Source organism: Centruroides vittatus, unplaced genomic scaffold, assembly GCF_030686945.1.
Source record: "Centruroides vittatus isolate TY-2023 unplaced genomic scaffold, ASM3068694v2 contig_846, whole genome shotgun sequence".
In the NCBI taxonomy this organism is placed as follows: Eukaryota; Metazoa; Arthropoda; class Arachnida; order Scorpiones; family Buthidae; genus Centruroides; species Centruroides vittatus.
The window spans coordinates 1,055,795-1,081,905 of NW_027122551.1; the positions used below are offsets into that span (position 1 = coordinate 1,055,795).

The window sequence follows — 26,111 nt, forward strand, 5'->3', positions numbered from 1 at the left end:
TTGGAAGATGGAAGCGGCGCTTCCACCTTCCAATGACCTTCCTGCTTTTTATATGGTTATTGTGAATTCTAAAATCTAAAAAAGTGTGTTCTTTTGTTTCTTCTTATTGAAAGTAATTCTTCCGATAATTTAGAATTTTTTTTATAGCGATAAGAATATTTTTTATTAATAAAAATTTAAGATTTGTTTTAGTTTTTTACATTATTTAATTTCGTTTTATTTATTGTTTTATATTTTTTGTGCGCTCTATTTCTTGTGGGAGAGGGAGGGGGCCCGGTGTCTAGGGCCCCAAAGTGGATTAATCCGATCCTGCCAGTTGGACCCAATTTAAAAGGTGACAATTTTTAGTGATTTTGAAATAACTCGATGCCAATTCAAACGAAGGACTTTATTACAGAAATAAAATAGTTTACAGTAACAATTCAATTGTTACGACGTTTCTTGGTAATTACATTTATATTATTCACCAATTCATCTTCATACGGAAACGATAAATTTAGAAATTCTCGAATTGATCCAACACCAAGCTTTGCCACAGAATATCTTGTAGAAATCCTAAATTGATTTGAATTTTTCTGCGACTGTGTTGCTTCTGGGTTTAATTCGATTAGTTCAGAATCTGTTTTATGTAAATCACAATTCTATAGAATTCTCCAAATCCATCTTCATTAAACTTTACGATCCTGGAAGCGTTAATATGACGAAGTAAGCAATGAATACAATTCCAAGAAACACAATTTAAGAAAGTCCAAATTCGAGAAATAACACATTTCAGGAGACAAATTTAAGCACAAACAAATTCAAGAGAGTCCAGACACGATTCAGGAGTCAAATTCGAGGGTAGACATAATTCGGGACAGTCCAAATTCGTGTACAAACATGATTCAGGAGTCAAATTCGAGGGTAGACATAATTCGAGAGTCCAATTTGGAAAAATGGTAATTCATTAGAAGATAATAATAAGACACAGCCGGGACGAAGTCAAAATCGGGAAGTCATAATCGAAATTAATATTGACTCAATCGAGATATCAAAATCAGAAGAGGAATTCAAGTCATCGATGATTTTCACAAAGGACCATATCCAAATGTGAATGAAGAACCAATACTTTAACTTTTACTTATAAATTTAAAAATATAGAGATGAAAATCTCTAAATTTCTTCCGAATTCTGTGAAAATAAAAAGAAAATAATCAAGATTTTCTAATAAAATATTCAACTATTCAATTAATTTTTACATTAATAACTTTATTTCTTTCTAACTTATATCAAATATATCATTGTTAATTCGATTATTTTAGCATGTTCTCGTCCTCGTAATCACGTAAGATTACTGGATAATTTAATTTCTACAATCATTTATACTATTGCTTTCTCTGTGTCTCGCGACACAGAGAAAGCAATAGTATAAATGACTGTATAAATGATAAATGATTTCCTGTTGTCCACCATTAATTGCGTGTTAGTATGAAATCGTGTTAATTTATAAACTGAGACCGTAAAATCTCCTGTTTGGTGTAAAATACAATAAAGTTGCCGTAGACACTTACCCAAAGCCAACTTGGCCCAAATCCAGCAAATAATTTATAGCGAATTATAGAGCAGATCATATTCTGGATGGAAAGATGGAAACCAAGATATCCTCACTCGAACTGAACGTACTCGCATTCTCCACCTTTCGCCATTTTACACACTCTCTGCACGGATCTAAATGTAGAAAATAAAGTATAATTATTCATGGAAAACGTCCAACTCGATTTGAATTTCATTAAAAATGTGAGGCCCGGAAATAGCCCCCCAAAGGGGATATGTACAAGTTTGTTAAGTCAAACCCTAAGATTATAACTTTTATAAGTGTCGAGTCGGCGTCACCGGACTTTGATGTCGACGCTCATAAAGAGTAACGGAAAAATAAAATTTTAGGTAAAGAAAATTTAGAAAGAAAAATATTAAAAATTTAAGACGCAGTTTAGAAAGCAAAACGAAACTAGAAAGAAAAAAAAATATCAAAATGAGCGTAGGTGTCATAGTCAACGATTAAACGCGATCATAGTCTAAAAGACGGTGTCGGATAAACCTTCTCTTGTCGACCTTTCCTGCGACCTAACGAAGCTCCATTTACACCTGGAGACAGGTGGGATACCAATTGGGAAGCGAGGAGGAGAAGAGTTAGCCAATTAGCGATGATTCGATCCCGAGAAAATTATAAAGCCTCCGATGTCAACGACAGAAGAGCTTCCTCTAGACTACCTGTTGTGCTCATTTACCTCCAATAGTGGTGTTTCCGTTCATCTTGTGCGCACTGTCTCTTCAGAATTTCGAACTTTTAACTCGACGTTGCTACGAGGCCCCTCCAGTGTAGGACCAGACCGAAACCGAAAGCAACCTAAAGCTCTGAACTCAAGGACCATTGCTAAATTTATGTAAGCATTTTCGACTAAAATAAACGGTTTCTTTGTGAAACGCTTGTTTTTCTGCCTCCTCAAAACCGCCACCCACATGCGTATAGTCCTTAGCCATCCCGACGGTTGGGAATAAACCCCCCCCCCCATTTCGGCGAACTTACAAAAGATATTGCGGCGCTGTATCGAGGTTCCGCCGTATTTCTATCGATTAGCCTACAATGAGAGAAACTAAGATAATGAAATCTTCTACTAATTCCTTGGTTCGGTGATGTTTACAATTCAATTTTTCATTCAAAATAGCTTAATTTTTCAATTTTATCTTAACTTTTCATTGCATTAGTAATGACACGGGCGTGGCAGACGAATACGCCACCAATTCTCGATACAGCGCCGTACAACATGGGAAAGTTATGCGATTCTCAAACATTTCTAACTCGAATTTGTATTCGGATTTTAATACTATAATAAATTTTTGGTGTAATCGATACTTCGGCTGAGCACCGCACTCGATTTACTGCTAATTTCAGAACTGAGGCTAAATCACGTACAAAATCTTACCTCTTAACGGGTTTCCACATGCTCTTAAAGAACGACCCGACCTTCTTCAATGTATTTCTATCCCGATATTCACGACCAGGATTATATTGCACGCAATCTTCGTGCTCTGCCGGGTCTTCGTTTCGTGGAGCAACCGCACTCTCTCTATTGTCCACTTCTTTATCCAATCTCTCACTAAAAAGATGTTACAGAGAAATTATAACACTTGGAAAACATTCGATTTAATGCCATTCACACAAAGTATCACTACATCGAAATTTGCTTATATATACGAGTATGCGCCGCTTACATACGAATCCAATAAGATCATGATGGAGGATTACAACGGAACCAAAAAATTGGCAGCATTTCTACGTTTTTAGATGTGAGTAGATACACAACTACTTATTATCACTGCGTTACGTATGGCTAACGTATACGTAAAGCCCTACACAAATGAAACTATATAAAATTTGCATAACTACACTCTATGATGATTCCTTTACGCCGTGTATCTCAGAACGTTAAGCGGCTCGTACCCGTTTCATGTTATAATATACATAAGTTTATTATGTACAAACAGTAATGTAATTTACCTGTTAAAACGTTGGCAGGCCATCTGACAGATTGGTCGAACTTTCATCAAAACTTGTCTATAAGCAGACTTGATGTTATTTTCAAAATCGTCCAAACCTTCGAAAGTCGACGGTTCGAACTGCTTCAAGAGGCCTTTCTTCATCTTGCTGCCTCGAAATTTAAAATCATCCAAATTGTGTGGACTGACGAATCTTCGCACGTCCACATGTTTATCCAATCCCTCCCTAAATATTCAAAGACAATAACTATTTAATTTTACTCTCAAACTATAGTTTAGATCCAGGTGCTTTTAAATTTATTCGCGACAGGGGATAAGCCGTTTATGAATTGTAGCTTAAGACTCGACTAGTCTAAATCTTTTCCTGTTATTTTAAAACAATGAGTATTAAAATTTAAAAAGTTATAGTTTATATTTATTAAACGGAATTCGGATTAAAATTTTAGTAAATTTCGTCATATTCCGTACCAGAGTTAGACACGAATCTGTAATATAAAAGAGGCCCGATTAGGGTCGATTTGCACACAACAGTGACGTGCCGGCACAGTGCAGTAAGCATCGATAAATATCACACATAACCAATCAGAATTTCATGTATGACACTTGTATGATTGACAGATTACAGATTACGTGTCGTAGATGAAACTCTGATTGGCTATGTGTGATATTTATCGATGTTTATGCACCAAACGGTCACTGTGCCGGTACGTCACTGTTGTGTGTAAATCGACCCTTACTCGTTTAAATAACTGTATATTGAAAAGCCCTAAACTGTGCCTTATAAAACCCTGCATTAGAGGAAGACACAAAAATCGTAAAGTTTACTTCAGATATAAACCAGAGTCGGAATCTTTACATTTCATTTAATTAGGCCTAATTATATATTGTAGATGGAAGCTTTTCTATAAAGCTTTTAATCTCTAAAACGAATTTCTTATCCGAATAAATAATAATAAAATGCAAAAAGTCTCATACCCAGGAGGATAGGGCAGGGGTCGATACTCTTCACCATCAAAAAACATCTTCGAATCGCTTTCCAAATCGCACTCTTCGTAACAAGAGCAAAACGCAACAACAACCAGTTCAATTGTTGAATTCATTTGTTTTACGCGTTAAACCGAAAAGGGAATTTTTATCAACATTTTTTGATTTTTTTATTTAATTATAATTTCAGAATCTGACGCGTGTGCAATGACGATTAAAAAGACACACCGGTGTGGGGCTAGGAGTTAGAATAGGGCCGGTTCGATAAATGCACGTGGTGGTGCTCACGTGAAATACGAACATGTAAATATAAACATTTCGCGTTAACCAAGACCGTACACAGAAATATAAAACGAAATTCAAGCAAATACGTAGCGAAAATACAAGAACAGCTCGATATTTTTATAGTAATATCAGGAGAGATGATTATTTAATGGCACCAGGACCGGATCATCGCGGAGACAAATGAGACAAATGTCTATGGCCCGGTTTTTTGAAGGGCCCGGTCAAACTGTCTATTTTGAAAAAGTTTGTAAATAAGATAGTTTACTTTTCTGTTGGACAACTGTATATAATAAACAAATAAACAAAAATATATTGCTTTTTATATGGTTATTGTGAATTCTAAAATCTAAGGAAAATAGAAAAGGAAAATAGGAAAGTTCTTATGTTTCTTCTTGTGGGAGAGGGAAAGAGCCCGGTAAGAAGAAAATGTCTAGGGCCCCAAAGTGGGTTAATCCGGCCCTGCCAAAGAGGAACAAATAGTAATTCTTACATACGTATGCATGGCTTCCTCAAAGAAAGGATTTACAAATAGGTTTAAAAACATAGGTGATATTAGATGGAACAAACCATGTCAAGTGTCCTGGTGTAAATAAATACATCTCAAAAAAAAAAAAAAACTTTTTCTCAGAATCACTGGGAAGGATAATCAATAAACGAGAACCTTATTATATCCCAGTAACGACAAATAAAAACATTAAAACTAACGTTTTCGATCGTAATCATGATCTTCCTCAGGCTTTTGACCAGTACAATTTGAATATGAAAGCGTCGAACAATATGTTTAAATTATTTTAAAATTCAGAACATTTAAAAGCTAGAAGATAATAAAATAAAAAAATATATCTCATTTTTGGTTAAGATATGAACGAAGAGAAAGTATACCATTTAAAAGAAAATAGAATTATTAATTACTGCGGCCCGTGCTCGTCATTCTCTCAGTTATCTGGCCCGCTGTGGAAAAAGTATGGTGAACTCTGGTCTAGTTTTTGTGGTTTTTTTTTTTTTTTTGTACATTATGTGCAGCCTGCACTTAAACTTATTAATACACTGCAATAAATTATGGGAGGTAGATTTTAACTTATTTAACCAACTTTAGGTGATTCAAAATTATGAATATGTAATAAATAAGTTATCATTAACTCGGCTCTATCAGTGGCTGAATGGTTAACAACACTGACCACCGATAGCCGTTTCTGGACAATTAGACAACGTACCTGTCTAATTATCCACAAACAATGTTCTGTCTAATTGTGATACGAATTAAATCAAAATATAAATAATAACAGTACAATTAACATAGAAGACGAAAGACTGTTCTCAAATCAAACGATATGATCAAGTACAAAACATTATTGTAATCAAATTGTGTAGAATTTGTTAGTTTTGAATTAACCTTGTTTAGGAAAAGTGTTTAGCATTTTCTATAACAAAGTCTTCAAAACACACATCAACTATAACAGGCACGAAAAATAAAATTCATATTTCCACAAGATGTGGATTTTCGAAGAGCTTATAAATATGAGTCTCATTTTTGTTGTCAACATTATGCTCTACTCAGTAGAAGAAAGTATTTTCACATTTCCTGATAGCAACTATCGCTCATTACAGCTCAGACAAAGTTCCATTAATAAAGAAAGCAGCGGAACGTTGGCATGTCTCAAACGCAAACATTTTCGTAATATATTAACCTAAGTTTACCACATTGCTCATAATAAATTTTACGAATTCTATAAAATCATTACAACAAAATCATCCCTACATAACGTAATACTATTTTTGTACTTTACAATTGTCACTTCTTTTTAATGTTATAGTACAGAGCAACCAGCATCTAGGGTAAAAGCGTGACGGCCGGATGGCCGAGCGGTCAAGGTGGCAGCCTACCGCTCTGGGGAACCCGGGATCGAATCCGAACGGGTCGAATAATCCCCAGGAATTTTTCGGGGAGGTTGTCCGTTCGGATATGTCCGAAAGTGACCCCGGGACAGTGGCGTTGACAAGTCTGTAAGGCACGGAGGGACTTCGTCCGTTGGAGTCGGGGACACGGTCTAAGTTCGAAGTGGCACGGGTTACAAGTTGGCACGATAGACGAGAAATTGTTTTTTTTTTCTTTTTTTTTGCGCGTTAATACACGGCGTTTTGGTTATTCGGAACGTTAACCGAGTGCCAGGTGTCTTCGATTGTCGGGATTATATCAATCTCCGTTCTTTCTTTCGTCTAGTTTGATTGGTCGTTCTCCCTCAATCATGCTTTCCTGAGTGGTTGGTCCCTCGTTACTAAACGTAACGAGACTCTTACCTGGGGACCTATTCCGAGTAGTATCGTTAAGCTAACGAATACGATAAAAACCAGTTTCTATCGGAACCACGTGATTCGCGTTTAATCAACTGTGAAAATGCTATTCCGAGCCGTACGTTTCGTTTTCGGGGCCGATAGCCACGTGTGATAACTAAGCTTTTGTTATCGATCACTCTCGAGCTGCCGTTAGGAACGTAACGAAAGTGAAAACAACATGGCGTCTTTTCGTGTAAGAATGATTTTACTTCATGAGCAATTGGAGAGAGGGGACAGCAGTAACACCGATTAAATTTAATACTCTTTCTTCAACTTCAGTTAATTTTTGATTAACTGAAGGCCCACCTCCTGTTTGAAACGTTGATTTTTTTTTATTTGTGAGGCTTTACTTTTAATATTTGCTTTCCAGTCACTTCATGTCTATGCAAATACAGTAGAGTCGTTAATTCGAACCCCGGTTATCCGAACGATTTTCAGTCGGACTGTGTCGTGCTGAATCGAACGTTTTTGATACTAGATTTACTTCTAAAGTATAATTTTTTTTTCGTTTTTATATTTTTCAATATATTTATTTTGTTTGTATAAAATAAAAAAATAATTTTTAACGATACGATAGCCTCGATTATTGTTATAAAAATTTTCATTAGGCTTAAAATCGACGAAAATTCAACACGAAGCGACACGCAACGGAGAAAAATTTGAACATCGGACAGGTTAATATATTTTTTCGTACATAATCGGTTATCCGAACAAATCACTAATCCGAACAACCCCAGTCCCCAATTGATTCGGATTAACGACTCTCTACTGTAATATTTACATTTAATAAGATGTATTGCATTTGACATTTAATCATAATACTAATTCTAATTTGGTTATAAGGTTTATAGAAGTAGAACTTGTGGCAAAATTAAGTTTGTCATTTTATTCTTAATGAATGAATTAAAAAATACATTAATTACATGAAGTTATATAGAAATATACAAAGAAACTTAGACATACTTTGTATAATTGTAAAATGTTAGCATTATGTAATAACAGAAATCTTTATTTTGTAGATTTTATCTAAGTTTAATGTCGGCTTTAATTCATTAGTTTTAGTAAAAAAAAAAAAAATACATTCTATATACGTAACTTAACAGTAAACTATACACTATACATAAATTATAATTTTTAAAAACAAATATTTGCTTAACGGATGGGCTGACAAAATAGACCCAGTAATAAACCCAGACATTTTAAAACGAAACAAAACTATATCACTAGCGCTAGTACACGACAATGGTGCGGCCGGATGGCCGAGCGGTCAAGGTGGCAGCCTACCGCTCTGGGGGACCCGGGATCGAATCCGAACGGGTCGAAAAATCCCCAGGAATTTTTCGGGGGGTGGTGCGTTCGGATACGTCGGGCCCCGTCCCTCACCACCCGGTCTCCCCATTGTGGGCCTGGCCGAACCCATAATGGGCCTACTAAAAAGAGGCCCTCTTACTGCCCACAGGGAGGAAAGAGTTAAAAAAAAAAGTACACGACAATGCTAAAAGCACGTGCTTCGCTTAGAAAATGGAGGGTTGCAGTCACGTGACAAAAATACAATGTTAACTAAACTGTGATTGGTTAAAGCGTAACAGCTATCGATAGCATGGGACCCAGACGCATCTCAACCGACTACCCGTAGCGAAACGCAATTAACGTGGAGCACAGAATAGCGACTTGTCTAAGGTTCGTTAACTGCCTTTCGCTAAGGGGACTTATCGGATGTCCAGTGTATCGCTCTCGTTGAGTTAATGATATTAATCATATAATTCTTTTAGTACATCTTTGTTCGGACCGACATTAATAATATGTTTTATGTCTAAGAGTTGTCAATATAGTCATTATAATCGAATATAAATATTGCAATTCACTACGTAATTTAGATAAATCAAAAAATTTCCCATAAAATTTATTTAATTTAAAGAATTAAAATACGCTTGGAAAAATTGTTAATAATTTTAATATTATGAAAAACATCTAAAAGTGATAAAAATTCTAAAGATTTTATGTCTGAAAATCTGTCAATATAAATATAATTTTCTTTTAATTATACTGTAATTAAACATAACTTTGCAAAAAACGTACATAAAAATAACATTGAATACTCTTTACTTTTTAAATCTGAAACAATGCACTCAGTCAGATAGCTCCCTACCAGTGGCTAAGGGATAGAATCGTTGGAAGCGTTACACGTGTGTAGTTTCCACCAGCTAAACCGGCTGAGGTTGGTGCTCTGTAAAGCGCGTGCGCCAATGCCCTCTGGCTGCTTTACACAATTCAGTTATTCTCGCCTTGAAAGCTGTCTCGGAAGCTCTTCCATTGCGCTGACCCTGCCATCGGGGAGAATTCCGCAACGCACCACCATACGTGTCCTGGGCATGCACTTTTCTCATACGTTCACGTGGACGGGCCACGAGACTTTCACACGCACAAAACTGACCAGAGCGGGATTTTTCCTGAAATTCTTCGCATCCCGCCGTAATGGCGCTCGTACAGCGGAGCTCCTCAGGCTTATCTTTACGGTTCTCAGTTCTATGGCGGAGTTCGGGGCGCCGCTTCTGGATGGCGCCCCACCCACAGCCATAAATCGCATTGAGAGACCGCTCCACGCTGCATTACGAACGGCGCTGGGCGTGCCCAGGACGACCCCTCTCTTATCCCTTTACACAGAGACTGGTTACGTGCCGTTACGCACGAGGCTACGCCTCAGAACCCTTTTCCATGCGGCGGCTCAAATTTCGAGGGGCAGTTTCAGACCACTACATGACCTCTACCAAAACGCCTCAAGTTTGGACTTTTATCGTTGGCGCCGACACCAAGAACCATACGTGCACCGGGTCATATCCCGATACCGTCGGGAAGGCCAAATGACGTCACTTATTTATCGCCAGCGCTGCGTGCCACCAAGCACTGCCGGCGTCCATCCACACATCAGTCTAGACGACTACCCCACTTCATCCACCGACCCACCAGTCGTCACGAGCGTCCGTTTCCGGGAGACAGTCACCGCAAAATGGCCGGGCTGGCTCTGTCTAGGCGCGGACGCATCCAAAACCAGTACCCGGACCGCCATCGGCGTTGTCTTTTCTAACACCAACAAAACCGAGGCCTGGTCCCTGCACAACTACTGTAGCGTCTTCGGGGCAGAAGCCCAGGGCATCCTGCGCGCAATCCACATCAGCGCCCCGCTTGCCAAACCCACCGTTATCTTTTCTGACAGCCGCTCGGTCATCCAAGCTATGGCCAACGTCTCGTTCTCTTCACCACCCATCATCATCGATCTCGCGGCTCTCGTCTGCGCCCACACGGCGCCCATCATCATCGCTTGGACACCGAGCCATGCCAACATTCCAATTAACGAGGCGGCCGACAAAGCGGCCCGCCGCGACCCGTTCAGTGGATCCATCTGGAAACCCCTCACGCCACGGGACCTCACCCGGGCCATACGGGACACCACCATCGCCACCCTGACGGATGCCTGGTCAGCGGCGCTCCGCAACAAAGGCCGGGACCACCTTCGCCCGTTCGCCCCCTGGAGCTACAGTTGCGCGTCGTCTCGCCACGCGGAGACCCTCTTGGCCCGGCTCCGGACCGAGACGGCCGCGCTAAATGCCTTCCTTCACTCACGACACCTTCACGACTCTCCGGGGTGCCCCCATTGTGGCGCAGCAGAAACTACTCTTCATTACTGGCTACACTGCCCTAAATATGCCTTAGCCCGCAAGGACCTAGGCAACACGATGACTATAAACATGTCTCTGGTGCGCACGCTGACGCCTATCTACTGGCCGCCGGCCTCCATCACTCCTAGTCACCACGTGGCGGCGCTGGAGCGCTACATTAGCCTCACTGGTCGTTTCGCCTAACAACTGGAAACGTCGGTCGGAGAAAGAGCCGCAAAGGCTATAATCTCCATATCAAACAAGCGAAAGAAAGCTCTTCCATTTCGCCACTGACATTCGAATATACAATAGCAATCTTACCGTTTTTTTTCACATATAGTATAGAACAGGGGTGGCCAACAAGTCGATCGCAATCGACCGGTCGATCGCGAAGCCAGTTTTGGTCGATCGCTCGCTATGTCTTCACTTAATGTGTTACACTTATAATCGAACGCAACAGTATGCATGCAGTTATGACTCGACTCAGAAAAACAAAGCCATTTAGCTTGAATATTTGGTACTGTCATACGGTAGCTTTTTTCTTGAAAAAGGAAATTGTGGAATTTATATCTTTTCCTTTTAAGAAGGATTTGTGTGAAACGTATTAGCCAAAAATTTCAGACATATTTCGTATGAGCAAAAGGCATTAGAAAAAGAAATTATAATTTTACAAACTGACTTAATCTTACAAGTCAGAAAATTTGAAGATTTTTGGAAATGCGTCAACTGAGAAAGACAGCCCAGTATCACCAAATGTAACGAATATATTTATTCTTGTTTCGGATCTACATACCTGTGTGAATCGGCATTTTCATACTTAAAGTTAGCGAAGACTAAACAACGTTCTGTTTTGACTGATTCCTGTATTGAAGACTCATTATTATTATCTTTGTCAGGATATACACCTAATTATGACTACTTGATTAGAGACGTGCAAACTCAGTCCTCCCATTAATGTTAAGATAATAAAATAAATTCTAAATCTGTCTTTATCTGTAGCTATTTTGAATTAATAAATATTGTTAATAATTGATGTTTTAATTCCCCTGGATGTGAGATTTTTGGCCCGTTAAATAATTATGTTGTTTTTACGTAGGTAGATATACAGGGTGTTTTAGTACGAGGTGCACTCCCGCGAACTATTGATAGATTAGCAAAAGAGTGCACCTTGTACTGAAACACAGTGTATAAACATAGTATGTATTTCACACCTCCCCCTCCCCATTTAGACTATGCCTATGACAGCAAGTCGATCGCGACGGCCGGATGGCCGAGCGGTAAAGGTGGCAGCCTACCGCTCTGGGGGACCCGGGATCGAATCCGAACGGGTCGAATAATCCCCAGGAATTTTTCGGGGGGTGGTCCGTTCGGATACGTCGGGCCCCGTCCCTCACCACCCGGTCGCCCCATTGTGGGCCTGGCCGAACCCATAATGGGCCTACTAAAAAGAGGCCCTCTTACTGCCCACAGGGAGGAAAGAGTTAAAAAAAAAAGCAAGTCGATCGCGATATATTTTTAAGATAAAAAGTAGATCTCACGTACACAAAAGTTGGCCACCCCTGGTATAGAAGTTTTTAATAAGATACATAATGCAGTTATAATAAAATATTAATTTTAATTAATTCAAAGTACGTTAAAATATGAAAATTTATATTTTAGAAAATACAAGGGAAGGGCATTGGAAGGTGGATGCGGCGCTTCCACCGCTTCCAATGACGGCACGCCACTGAGTATAAGTGATATAAAATGGGCGTCGGAAGGCTTTAATGACGAGTGTGTATTATATGTATACTATTTAAACCCCTAGACGAGAAACAGTGAGAAAAGAATGCGTATAAAACGCAATTATAGCTGGAGACCTTTTGCTTCAGTTCTGATGGTAGTACAGAACAGCTTATATCGGGATAAAGAACTACAAATATTGTTACAAAGTAACATGTGGAAAACTAAATTTGTTAATAAATTTTTACTTTTATTTTAAACAACATATAATACAGTGGTGCCTCGTATAACGTACGCCTCGAATAACGGACGCTGCGAACAACGGACTTTCTGTTTGGCCGTTACGTGACTCGAGCAACGGACTGGCTGCGAACAACGGACTTTCCGGCATAATTGGTGACTGCTCCATGGGTGCGTTCTTTAATGCGTCTCCGCTACTACGGGAGTGAGCGGCTGTTTGTAGGCATTTAGAAACGACGGTGAAAGAAAGATGGCGGCGCCCGCGCTATCGATAGTATGGTGATGGAGAAATCTATAATTCTAAAATATGAACTTTAAAAGGCAAAAGAAGGGTCCCAATTGTAAAATTTAACCATAAAATGGATTATTTGTTGAAAGAGCATTCAAAATAGCCTCGAAAAAAAAAAAAAATTCATAAAGACACTTACATCACCGCGTGCGCTAACTCGCGCTTTCACAATTTCTAAATTCTCATTCATAAAACCACGTAATGGACCCGGAAACGAAACTATCTGAGCCATGGAGGACGCCATGTTGCTTTCCACCGTAAACTACTGCTACAAGCGACCGTTTTTGCCGTTCGACGGCGTGCACTCCCACCGGAATTTAGGAACGCGTTCCGCAGGAATTTTTAAATGAATGTCGCTTGCGCAGAGTTACGCGGAGGAATAAAAGAACGCACCCCATGTTTATTTTTATGATACAGTACGGTTATTTTATGCTGCGGAACGAATTAGATGTTTTAACACGTATTTCTGTGGGAAAATGCGTTTCGTATAACGGACGTTTCACTTAACGGACGTGCACCCGGAACGGATTAAGTACGTTATATGAGGCACCACTGTAATTATATTTTCATGTCAAGTATTTCTGTTACTGCACACATGTGTGTAGGGAATTATGGAAGTGACGTCACGCTAGACATGTTCTCCACTGGTCAGGAAAAATTTCCCTACACTCTTGTCATGGGTACGCGTGTTCGCGGGCTAACGACACCGTTTTAGCATTTTTAATGTCGCTTAAAGTAATTCGTTTTGTTAATATCGATGAATGCCTGTGTGTTTCTTAAACGAAGCAAATAGCCGGAAATAAAAAATCGTTCGTAACTTTTAAACGGTTGATCGTAAGTAATTTTATTTAATACCAATGGATCCAGCGTGTCAAATTACATTCAGATGTATCTATGTCTATTCATTAATATTAAATTTAAGACTTTTTTTAGCTGGATACCTTTTGTTTCAGTCTAACCAGGTATTTTTAGAGGTGTTCCGTTCTTTACTACCTGACCGTTTCATTGTCAGCCCGGCAAACCCATAATGGGTTCGCACAAGCTTGTGAATAAGCCCATTTTGAGAGTCGAAAAAAAAAAGCTTAGATAAATTTATTTTAAAATATTTAAAATACTTGTTCTAATTTTAAGAACATTTAAAAAAGTAATATTTTACTATTACCGTTATAATTTTTATAAGTTTAAAATGTGAAGTTGGCAACACTGTTATTTGGCAAATATGGATGCCTAAGACGGGGAGGATTTTTCTGATTATGTAGTTTTTATTTTCACGATTTATTAATTAATAAATAACAAATATTTACTTTGTTTGAAGTTATTAAGTGTTATCGAAGTAAAAGAACTTGAAAAATGTCTTCGGTAAGTGGCCAATTCACGATAGAAAACAAATTGATTTTCTGAAATGTCAAATGTTTCTTTCGCAATAATAACAATTATTTTCGCATTTTACTTTAGCATTTTTCTGTGTGATTGATCGGGTCTTTTCTGATGTTCATTTATATTTAAAAATTTTATTCGCTAATAATTATATAATTAAAAAGTTAAAACTAGATTTTATCTGTGGACTTTTTGATCAGCTAGGGGCTTGATGCGTGTGTATTCGTTTATTTTACAAAAATTAAACTACACACTGACCCAAGTTCGAGAGCTCTTCTAATATACTGCAAAATCAGTTTACCAACCTAGTGTAGATGGGCGTTTGTCAACAGTTCTAGACAGTTAGTATGTCGGAGTTTGTTTTCAAACGTGACGATCGCCGGCGTGTGAAACGGTTCGCAAAAAATTGTGTGATTTATTTATGAAAAGATGTGACTCTCCGAGAAAATGCCGAGAGATGTTCTCGAATGTACGGATTTTTTGGTGAAGATGTTATACTCGAGTTCCTCTCGCATTCTGAACTATTTGCAAACTTCTAATTTTTGTCCGTGTGCAGCTTTAGATACGTTTGTTTTGTTTAAATAGTATACGCTTTCGTGTCAAATTGATAATGTAGTATACACTATTTATAGTATACACTACTTATAGTATACACAAAATGAATGAATGCTAGTGATTAAAATGTCGTTACCATTCTTCAAAATAAATTATGAACTTTTACAAGAAATAGGTTATGAAGAAAATCTAAAAAGTAATTGTTTCTTATGTTTTTGTTTGCCAAAAGACATTTCTGACACTGCCACGAATCTTTCGGCAAGACGAAAACATACGGTGGCAGTCGGAATTAAGTGGTTGGGATGCAAAATGGAGAAATATTCTGTGTTTGCATCGGCAAACTAAACTTACTTAAAAATTGGATTAAATTGTGAAACCGTGCAAGTCCCTGTTTTCTGTGCTTTTCATTAAGTTTACACTTGTTGCTTTATTTAAATAAATAGCTTTTTTGATATATTCCTGATGTCAAAAGTAAGTTTGTCACTCTGAATAATACAGATTTATTCCATGTATGTGGAAAAAATGAGAGATTAATACTTTGTTTGACCACCTTTGGTGTCTACGACAGCTTGTAAATGCCATGGCATCTAACCCACCATTTTGAGATTCTTTGATCATCTTGCTCTGTTTGTTGAATAAGATTGTTTGGTAGATTTGTAGGCTTTTCCTTTTCGATTTTAGGATTCTTCGGTCTGGCTTGTCTCAAAGATGTTCGAAGCGATTTGAGTCTGGTCTTTGGGTGGCCGGGTTAGAACTTCAAATCCCTCGGAAGCCGAAAAATGCTTGACGAGCTTGGACGAGTGCTTTGGGTTATTGCATTGAAACACACAATCACTGTTGACATCCATATCTTGCTACGAAGAACAAAAATTGTTATCTAATATTTTTCTGTACATTTTCGCATCCATGCAACTGCTGATTTCTGCCAGCCAGTCAAGTCTACGAGGAGAGAAAAAATACCCCATACTATCATATATTGGGAATGCTTTACAGTCCCAATGCAGTTGATAGGTATGTAGGCAATATTCTTCTTTTGCCACAATTTGGAACCATCTCAATTCTGCAAGAACAAATTTTGATTTGTCTTACTGAATCATTTTACTCCAAAACAGATTTGTTTAAATGCTCCCTTAAAAGGACTAACCTATTTCTTCTTCTTCCAGTTTAATATGAAGATACACTAACCTATTTGCAATGTTCACTTTCAAAATAAATAGCACTCAACTTGCAAAGAACTTTTTAAAATCAACCTTATTGAGTCAATTGCTCATAGTTGATAAAGATGTTTTAATGACAGATCTGGAGAGCCTGGATGGAACTTGCAGGTTAGTGACTTTATGCGGAATGATGTAGAATTCTTGGACATTGTGCACCACAGCCAGCCAGAACGATAAAGATTTTAAACAGTACTAAACCTTTCCATTTTTATAACTTTGCAAACACCTTTGAAGGATAATTTTCTTTCTCTTGTGATTGCCGTGATGCTTTTTCCAGCACAACGATCACTAACACATATATCCAATTTAAAATAGATTTACCTACTTTATAAAATTGATATATGTAAATCATCTGTTTGTTAATGTTAATTCCCTTCTATTTGGGTTAATTCATCATCATGATAATGCTGAACTCTCTATAAGTTTAAAATTTTCTTTAATTTACGAATTGTTCACATTACATCTACGTTTAAACTATAATTATTATTGTTTAAGCATTACTTACATTACTTTACAATTGAATTTACAATATTGATTTCATAAATATTTCCACAACTTTTATTTTATGAAATGCCTTTATTACTCTTCCTATTATCAAATAACTTGTACCACTTAGCTTCAATTCCAAAATCATCATTTTTGATTATTTGATTTATTTAAATTTCTAATTTTTAACTGTTCATATATGAATATCTCTTGTATAACGTAGTTCTCTAACACAATTGGAAAATTGGGGATATTCTCCATACAACATGGTTTCCGGTTTTGCTCTAATACAATTTGAGAAATTGTCTGTACAAAATTTCACAATTTTTAATGCAAACTTCAATATTCAGTGCTTTTTTTTAAATTCAAGTTAAGCATGTGTGTCATCTTAAATTTGTCCATGGATTTTAGAATATTGAAATTTTCAATTTGTTTTGTGCCTTTCATCAGATTTACTTTATTGAAAACTGATAGAACAATTTTTTCTTCCATGTCCTAACTTTCCTCTCAATCAGGTATTGTTGATGTTGCTTTCAGACGTTAGCGTTTAAGACTGTCACCGTGTTTTGGTTTTATAGATTAATCTTTGTATTTAGTAAAGTTGATTTAAACATTTTTAGATAAAGTTTAATAAACTTTTTTCATCATAGGTAAGTAATTATTTGTAAAAATGACAAAGAAAATACAGTGGTATCTTGGTACTCAAACTGTTCCCAACTCTAACAATTCAGTATTCAAACATAAATTCTGGAGAAAAATTGTTTGATACTCAACTGAACAATCAAGGGACCCCTAAAACAAATTTTTGATTAATAGCATTTTTATTTTGTCATCCATAAATATATTTTTTATAAAAATAAGAAAAATGAAGATGTTGCTGATATTTCTGACTAAGATCAACAAAAAAAAAGCTCAGATGATGATGATACTATTTAAAAATAAAATGTCCTTGTTTAAATAAAATTAGTATTAATGTGTAATACAGTACTTTTAATTGTGATTGTTAGTTAATTACTGATTGCTTTAATAAACATATTTTTCTTAATTACAAAAAATCATAGTACAGTGGAACCTCACTTAATAAGCACCTCGCATGAGTATTTTGCATAACGAGCAAAACAAATTGTAAAAATTTGTCTTGCTTAACGTGCAATATTCTGGATAATGAGTGATGAGGAGAGGGGAAGTCCTGAATTGTGCACATGTGGCATGCTTCATCAGTCTGTGTTTAGCACTCCTTCCGCTAGCATCTTAGTGTTGCTTGTGATCACATATTTTTCCAAACTTGTGTTCACACATATTACTTATAAACATCAACAACCATAACCCATTATATAATGAACATGCCAAACGATATGCCAAATTCTTGAGTCATTAAATTTAGTGACCGATTCCAAATTAAATTTTAGAAATGTCTGAATTAAAAATTAACTGTTTATAATTATTAAATTTGTAGCGTACCGCACGGCAAGCAGAAGCTGCAGGTTCAATCTCCGCTCCGGGTCAGTTATTTTCTTCCAGAATGTTCTAAATTATTTATTAAATTATTAAAATTATAATTATTAATTTAGATATGAGATGGCACCTAACGCTTACCTGTATACCAAATTTGTTTATATTTATTATTTAATTATAGCCATTTATTAGCCTGATTATTTAGGCGTTGGTTGGTTTATTTAATATAACTTTGAGCTTTGAGATGTATTATAAAATTGCTATAAATGCTGATTTTTTTGTTGCATTGAAATTGTGGATTCTATCAAGCTATTTTCTATAGGATGTATGAACTGTATTTTAAGTGGCATTCTTTGGAATAAATCCATCACACAAAATCGAAGGATAGGCGTATATGTATAGAACATTTCTTAACATTAACTAGATGTATCTTTAGTTTGTGTCTAGATCTGTCCATAGCAATATTAATTACCAACAAGGAAAAGTGGGAACAAAAGATAATTTGCAAGTAGTTCTACAAAGCTGTCATGTATGGTTGCTGCATAACTTTTTAATTTTAGTAAAAATTTAAAATTTTAAAACATAAATCAATCTCCAAAGTAAGTCACTCTTGACTACAGATTGTTGTTATTTGGCAAATTCATTCAAATTTTGATTTACATTTTTGAATTCTGTTTTTCCATTTGGCAATTTGGAGAGTGACAGAAGGAACTATGCCATCATATTGCCTTTCTATATTATATATAGTAAATTAATACAATACAATTTATGTACAGTGAAACCTCACTTAACAAGCATAATTCGTTCCAGAACCTTAATCGTAATGCAAAACACTCGTTAAGCGAAACAGTTTTTCCCATAGAAATTAATGTAAACTACGATAATGCATTCAATGCCGAAAAAATACTCAAATATTTTATGTATAACGTTTATTCAAAGAAAATTATACAATATACATTGTTAAGAAGCATGAATCATCTTCATCTTTTCTTCTAGAATGGAATAAACCAAGCTGGAATGAGAATTCAATTTGTAGAAAACAAAAAAAATCACAGCTAATATGTGTGATAAACACTCCAAATGATATGCCAAATTCTTGGGTTATATAAAGGCTCTAATTAAATATTAGAAATTAATTAATTTGACTACAGGTAAACAATTATGTTGCCATCTCGTATTGAATTTAATAATTATAAATAAATAATTTTTAAAATTTAATTTAGAATTGGTCATTAAATTTAGTACAAGATGATGTGTTTATTCTATAATGGGCTATGATTGTCGATGTTTATACATAATATACATAATATGTGTGATCACGAATGACACTAAGATGCTAGCAGGACGAGTGCTAAACACAGACTGATGGAGCGTGCGCACAATCCGGGACTTCCCCTTTCCTTATCACTCATTATGGGAAATATCACTCATTAAGCGAGTCAAAGTTTTACAATTTGTTTTGCTCGTTAAGCAAGGTTCCATTGTATAATCATTGCTAACTTTTAATTCTAAGCTTCAGTGCTTATTATATTTGCAAAAGAACTGTTTCTGATCATAATATAAATCTGAAAACATTTAAATTGTTACACTTGAAATAAAAATATATATTGCCAAAATGTTAATGAAGTATTGATCAAAAACAGTCTATATCTGTTCCAATATGTATATATTGGAAATATATGTGTAAAAGCTTTCTTTTCTCTGTAAACTTTCAGATGAGTTTGAGAATTTCAAAACAGCACATCTAACATTCAAAGGTTTCAGTTGACGATGACTTTATTTGCTTAATTTACTTTTACATATGCCTTTCGGAATGATGTATATTTTTGTTCCCTCTTCAGTGATGTTAAAAAGTAATACAGTAGCGTGTCATTTATCCAAATCAATTGGGGACTGGGGTTGTTTGGATAATTGATTTTTTTGGAACCGATTATGTATGAAAAAATATATTAACCTATTTGATGTTGAAATTTTTCTCTATTGCGTGTCGCTTCATGTTGAATTTTCGTTGATTTTAAGCCTAACGAACATTTTTATAATAATAATTGAGGCTATTGTATCGTTAAAAATTATTTCTTTATTTTGTACAAACAAAATAAATATATTGAAAAATATAAAAACAAAAAAATTATACTTTAGAAGTTAATTTAGTATCAAAAACGTTTGATTCAGCACGACACAGTCCGACTGGAAAGCTTTCAGATAACCGACGTTTCAGTTAACCGGCTTTTGGATAAACAATGCTCTACTGTAGTTCCAAACAATTTTTAAAATTCATACACTTCCAGATTGTATACTTTAAAAAAATTAATTAGAAATGACTCACTTTTCCATAATGTTAAATATACAAATTAACAATTATTATTTCATACTATAGACTAAAAAACAGTCTATAGTATGTATATAAATATATAAAAACTATATACAGTAGAGACTCGTTAATCGGAACCTCGGTAATCGGAACGATTTTCAGTCGGACTGTGTTGTGCTGAATCGAACATTTTTGATACTAAATTTACTTCTAAAGTATAATTTTCATGTTTTTATATTTTTCAATATATTTATTTTGTTTGTACAAAATAAAGAAATAATTTTTAACGATACAATAGCCTCAATTATTATTATAAAAATTTTCGTTAGGCTTAAAATCGATGAAAATTCAACACGAAGCGACACGCAACGGAGAAAAATTTGAACATCAGACAGGTTAATGTATTTTTTCGTACATAATCGGTAATCGGAACAAATCACTAATCTGAACAACCCCAGTCCCCAATTGATTCCGATTTTCGGTTCTCTACTGTATATTTATAGCAAATAAAGTCATCGTCAAGTGAAATCTTTGGATGTGATGCTAGATGTTATAGGAAATGAGCTCAAAAAATTTCATGACAGTAAAGTATTAATGTACAATCTTTAGTAAGTTACTGACTGCAGTAATATAATGCACAGTATTTCAGAGACTTCTGAATATTGAAACATCAATATCCAGAAGTTTTCCTAATTTATTTCAATAAATATTAAAAATATGGACATCAAATTAATTTTAAATGTTTTTGTTCCATTTTTGATATAGTTATAAATTTCAATTTTCTCTTAGGAAAATAAGAAACGTCCATATAAAATATGGAGTGGAGATAGACAAAAACGAAAATCTGTTATGGCCGCCTCACTTAAAGAATTAAAAGAAAAAGGTAATGTTAATTAGAATTATTTTTATGCAATATATATAAGAATAAAAGTAATCTTTTCTAATGAAAATTATTCACTTTTAGGAGGTGATAAATTAGGTTACAGTACTTGGTCTGATTTGAAAGTAGTAATAGAAAGTGATGGTACAGAAGTGGAAGATGACAACTACCTTCACGTTGTAGAACGTGACACAGTATTACAACTGCTCTGTCCGGAAGAAACATGGTTACCTCCTGGTGTAGAAGCATTGAGAGCAGGTGAATTAAAACAAATATCTTGTGAATTAATTTATTGCTTAACACAGATTAAATCAAATTCCTTCATTTGCGAAAAATAAAAAACTGTTGGCAGCATTGAAATCAAATCACTGCAGATATATATATATATATATATACATATATATTTAAATGTTTGTCACTATCGTTAAAATTGTAAGATTTAGTCAGAGGTAGAAAACTGTACATTCAGCAAGGTGGTAGTTTTAAAAATTAGAAATTTATTTCTTAACAATGGAAATTCTGTTAATATTATAGGTGTGAATTTCACTTAATGTTTTAAGTAAATTATTCTCTGTGTATTTTGAAAATTTCATCCCATTTCAAGAATAATAAAATAGTCATTCAGTATTTTAATAATTTAAAACTTGCTGTTTGTACCAAAAATGCACACATTATGGTAAGAAAAGTATCGATTGTTCATTATCGAAAGCAATTTCTGTAAAGTTTTCTGGTTATCCTTAGTTAATCTTCTGAACTTCTGCATGTTTATCTTATAATTTTTCTTATTAAAGAAATTATGTTAATTTTTAAGTTTATACAACAGTTATAATTTTTTTTTAATTTGATTTTTCTATTTTTGGTTTAATAATAGTAGCAATTTTATTTTTTTAGATTTTTATATCTCTTGATCTGAGGTAAATTGGCTCTTCTGTTGTTGATGATGTCATCTTTATCTGTTTATATGTTAGCTGCAAACCATTTTCTGTAAGTTAATAATCAAATAAAAAGAAATTAATTTTTATGCATTATTAACTTAAAAAAACTATGTTATAAATAAATCTTGGTGTTTTGATTCTGAATAAGGTTTGTTACATCTTTAGCTATTGCAGCCATTCCACGCATTGTGTATAATGCTATTAATAGTATGGAGTTAGTTGATAAAGAACCATCGTGGAAAATAATGGATAACAGAGGAAGAGTTACAGTTGTACTCCATTGGGATCAGAAGGATATTCAAAAGTCATCGGAGCCTGAACCAACTATCATTACTTCAGATTCTTCATGGAAGGTTGAGGTTGTATCAAAAGATAGTCAGAATGAAGCCAATGTAAGAGAGAGATCTGAGGCTAGAAAATTTTCTAAAGTTAGTTTTGATGGCATTGCTTCTAGACCAACAATAGTAATCAACGAAAATCAACCAGGTGATGAGGAACAGTCTGAAAGTCCGAATCAAAACGATCATTTAGATTGTGACTTTCATTGTTCCGGTTTACACGATGGTGCTAAAATACAAATAAATAGATCGGCAGCTACCTCTCCAATTCCCGAGGGAACCGAAGTGCCAAGAAAGGAATGTATTGCAATCCAAAAGAGAGACTTTTCGAAAAATCAAGTCACATTAATCAATATACCCAAAGAAAATAAAGACGAGGGTAATGAAAATTCTAATGTGGAAGATGAGCAGCTTTCTGAAAGATATTTACTCCTTGTTGATCAATTGTCTCTAGAGAGAAATCGTCATTTAAATCTAGTTGATATTGGAATAATTTTAGATCAGTTAAGCTCTAAGATAATAGATGTTGATCATTTAGAAAGAGAACAGGAAAGTTCTGATGTTCATAATTGGACCATCAAAGCAACAATTCGTGGTGATGTTCTTCAAGAAATAGGTGTAGTGTACAATGGGCAATATTATGGTATTATGGAACATCCTGGTTACTTTTAATATCTTATTTATAGTAATAAAATATAGACATGTTTTAGATTTGGTTAGTGATAATTGATGTAATAGATGATAATGTAAATTTCAGGTAATATACAATTACATATTGAAATTAGAATTTTCAGCTAAGCAAATATTTCAAGAAAAGAATGATAATGCTCAATGAGATTGACAATACATTTTTGTGATATTTTTGTTGTTTCAAATATGATAGATTATTCAATATTCATATAGGATTCTTAAACAAATTGTACAAATTCTTGTAATGTTGCTTTTTGAAGTTATATAGCCTTTACGCTAAATACTATAATTGAATTCAAATTTTTACAAAAGTTGATGTTTGAAAAAACTAATTGATGTTGGTTACAGAAAAAGTTTATGAGATTGAATCAAACAAAATTTTATATTGAATTATGTGAATTGAGAAAAATAACTGATGAAATATTAAAGATGTTGTAATAATATTGCACAAAAAATCTCTATGGTTGATATCTAATTACTGAAGTTATAATTTTTTTGAAAAATTGAAAAGTTATAACAGAACAAGATTCAAAATTGGTATCTTTGGATAATAAGCCCAAACATCCTATCATATGCTATTTGGCAAAGGAATATATTTTGGAGTTTTAAAGTTTAAACTTATGAATTGAAGTGCCTAGCAGAATTTGTTGCATATTAAGTTCTAATATTTGATAAATGGCCATTGTGATTAAAATGACTTAAAGCACAATGCTACATAATAATGATCACAAAAATATTCTTCAAGGTGATATCAAATATATGAATAAAATTTATAAACAATTTGCAAGGTAGGAATTTAAGCCTAGTATTTATAGATAACAACAAAAAAGTTTTATCAGTTGTTGTTGTAATGCTGCATATTGTTGAATCAATCTAAAATTCAGATTAGTTGTAAATATTGTTATATCAGTTACTAATTGGAAACTAATTGAACAGTTATTTCTAAAATTTAAAATTCCAAAAAATATTTCTAAATATTCCACTAGATCATTTATAGAGCATTGTACTTGGTATTCAGAAAGGTACCAAGTTTAAATTTTGATCTGGAAAACTGTTGAAATTTTTCAAAAATTTAAACCTAATATGTACTTTAACATTTCATCTACTATGCTAATATAATGTTTATCTAGAGAAATGTAATTTCTCTGGAATGCATTTTAAACTGAGAAATAATAAAATTTTTAAATTTTCAAGCACATTGAATAATGATTAAAAAGTAAACATTTGAGAAAAACTTGTTCTCCAAAATTTGTTATTAAAAGATTTCTGTGGGGTAAGATTTTTGTTACAAAATTTTTATATTTGAAATTATACCATATGTTAAGAAATGTTTTTAATATTACTTATGAGATATCCTGATAAGTTAGGAATCTTTGAACAGTTTAAATTAAAATGTAATTATTTAAGGAATTAACCAGTGATTTTATTTGGAGATTTAAGAATGTTATTTAATTTTGTTAATTTCAAAGCACTTAGGTTAACAGTACAGTGAAAAGTTAATGATTAATGATAACAGAAATTGTGGAATGCTGATAAGTATTCTGAAAGGTTATTCTGTTTTATTCTAACTTATTATAAATTATATATGATTTAATATTTATTTAAGTATTTTTCAATTATAATTTATAAAGGCTAGAATATTTTAAACTAATGATAGTTATAATACTAGAATTATTATGGTAGATTTAAAAGAATAAGTAAAGCTGCTAATCTTTACTTCAAATCTTCAAAATTTCTTTAAAAGTTCTTAATTTCTACTTAAACAGTACACAAAAATCTAATATTTAACTTAAATGAATCATAGTCAACAGTTAGGTCAAATTAATACATTTTTGTGATGCTTAGATTATTCTTATATATAAAATTTTAAATCAGTCTTGGACTTAAAACAATTATTTTGTTGTCATTGATTTTTTGCTTTGCTAAAAAACAAAAATAAATAAATAAAAGAATTGTTTATAATTATATAAAAGAATTGTTGTTTTAAATCTGAGGTTTGTGACTGATTTTAAATTCAGTGAACAAAAAGATGCCAGCATCCAAGAAATGTGAAATATATATTTTTCACATAAATTTGAAGTTTTAGAAATATGTTTAATGATATTGGCCATTTAGAATTTAAAGTTTAGTTTTTGATGTATATTCTATAAAGCAGTGTTTCTCAAACTGTGGGTTGCAAAATGATACAAGTATTTCTGCAGAATGTAGTAATATTTCTATTATTGAAACAGTCTCTAAGAATTAGAAACAATAGATACATCTGTTAAATACTGAATAGTTCTTAACAACTTTTTTCTTATAGTTATTATTGTCATTTAATAATAAAATTAAAATTATAGAATGTGTGTATATGAAATTGATTTTGCTTTTTTGTTTTGAATAACATCAAAATAGATATTTTATGTAAAATTGTAGTCATAAAGTCATTTAAGTTGTAATGGTTTTGAAAATATTTTCTTGTTTATTCAAAATTTTAGATTTATTGTCATACATAACAATAAATTAAAAAAAAAAATAATGGATGAATTTTGGCACAGGTGGATCAATAAATAATTTTTAAAGAATTTTTTTGTGTGTACTGTATATACAAGATGAAATTGACAAAATCTTACAAGCTGAAAAGTACAGTTTAAAAAAAAAGGTTCATTAAGTTTATAAAATAAAACTGAATAATATTACAAGTAAAATAAACTCCTGAATAATTTTCAAACAGTTTTATTTACATTGGTCAATCTTACATATTTAATAGTTAATTTCAATAATTAAAAATTGAAATTGAAGTAAATTATTTGTTTCAAATTGAAATTGGCCTGAACCAAT

General features: G+C 34.0%; 1 protein-coding gene across 1 annotated transcript; it reads left to right on the forward strand.

Moving 5' to 3' along the window:
- Positions 1-14,267: 14,267 nt before the first annotated feature.
- LOC136982482 (uncharacterized) lies at positions 14,268-25,853 on the forward strand. The gene is made up of 4 exons (XM_067278976.1): positions 14,268-14,406; positions 21,238-21,331; positions 21,413-21,586; positions 22,429-25,853. Exons 1-4 carry the CDS (start codon positions 14,398-14,400, stop codon positions 23,271-23,273), a joined length of 1,122 nt encoding a protein of 373 aa, XP_067135077.1. The 5' UTR covers positions 14,268-14,397; the 3' UTR covers positions 23,274-25,853.
- Positions 25,854-26,111: the final 258 nt, after the last annotated feature.

Excerpts from the sequence above, each read along its gene's own strand:
- LOC136982482 (XM_067278976.1), top strand. Across the intron at positions 21,332-21,412 it reads TAAAGAATTAAAAGAAAAAG|GAGGTGATAAATTAGGTTAC; the intron begins GTAATGTTAATT and ends ATTCACTTTTAG. Across the intron at positions 21,587-22,428 it reads TGTAGAAGCATTGAGAGCAG|CTATTGCAGCCATTCCACGC; the intron begins GTGAATTAAAAC and ends TTACATCTTTAG.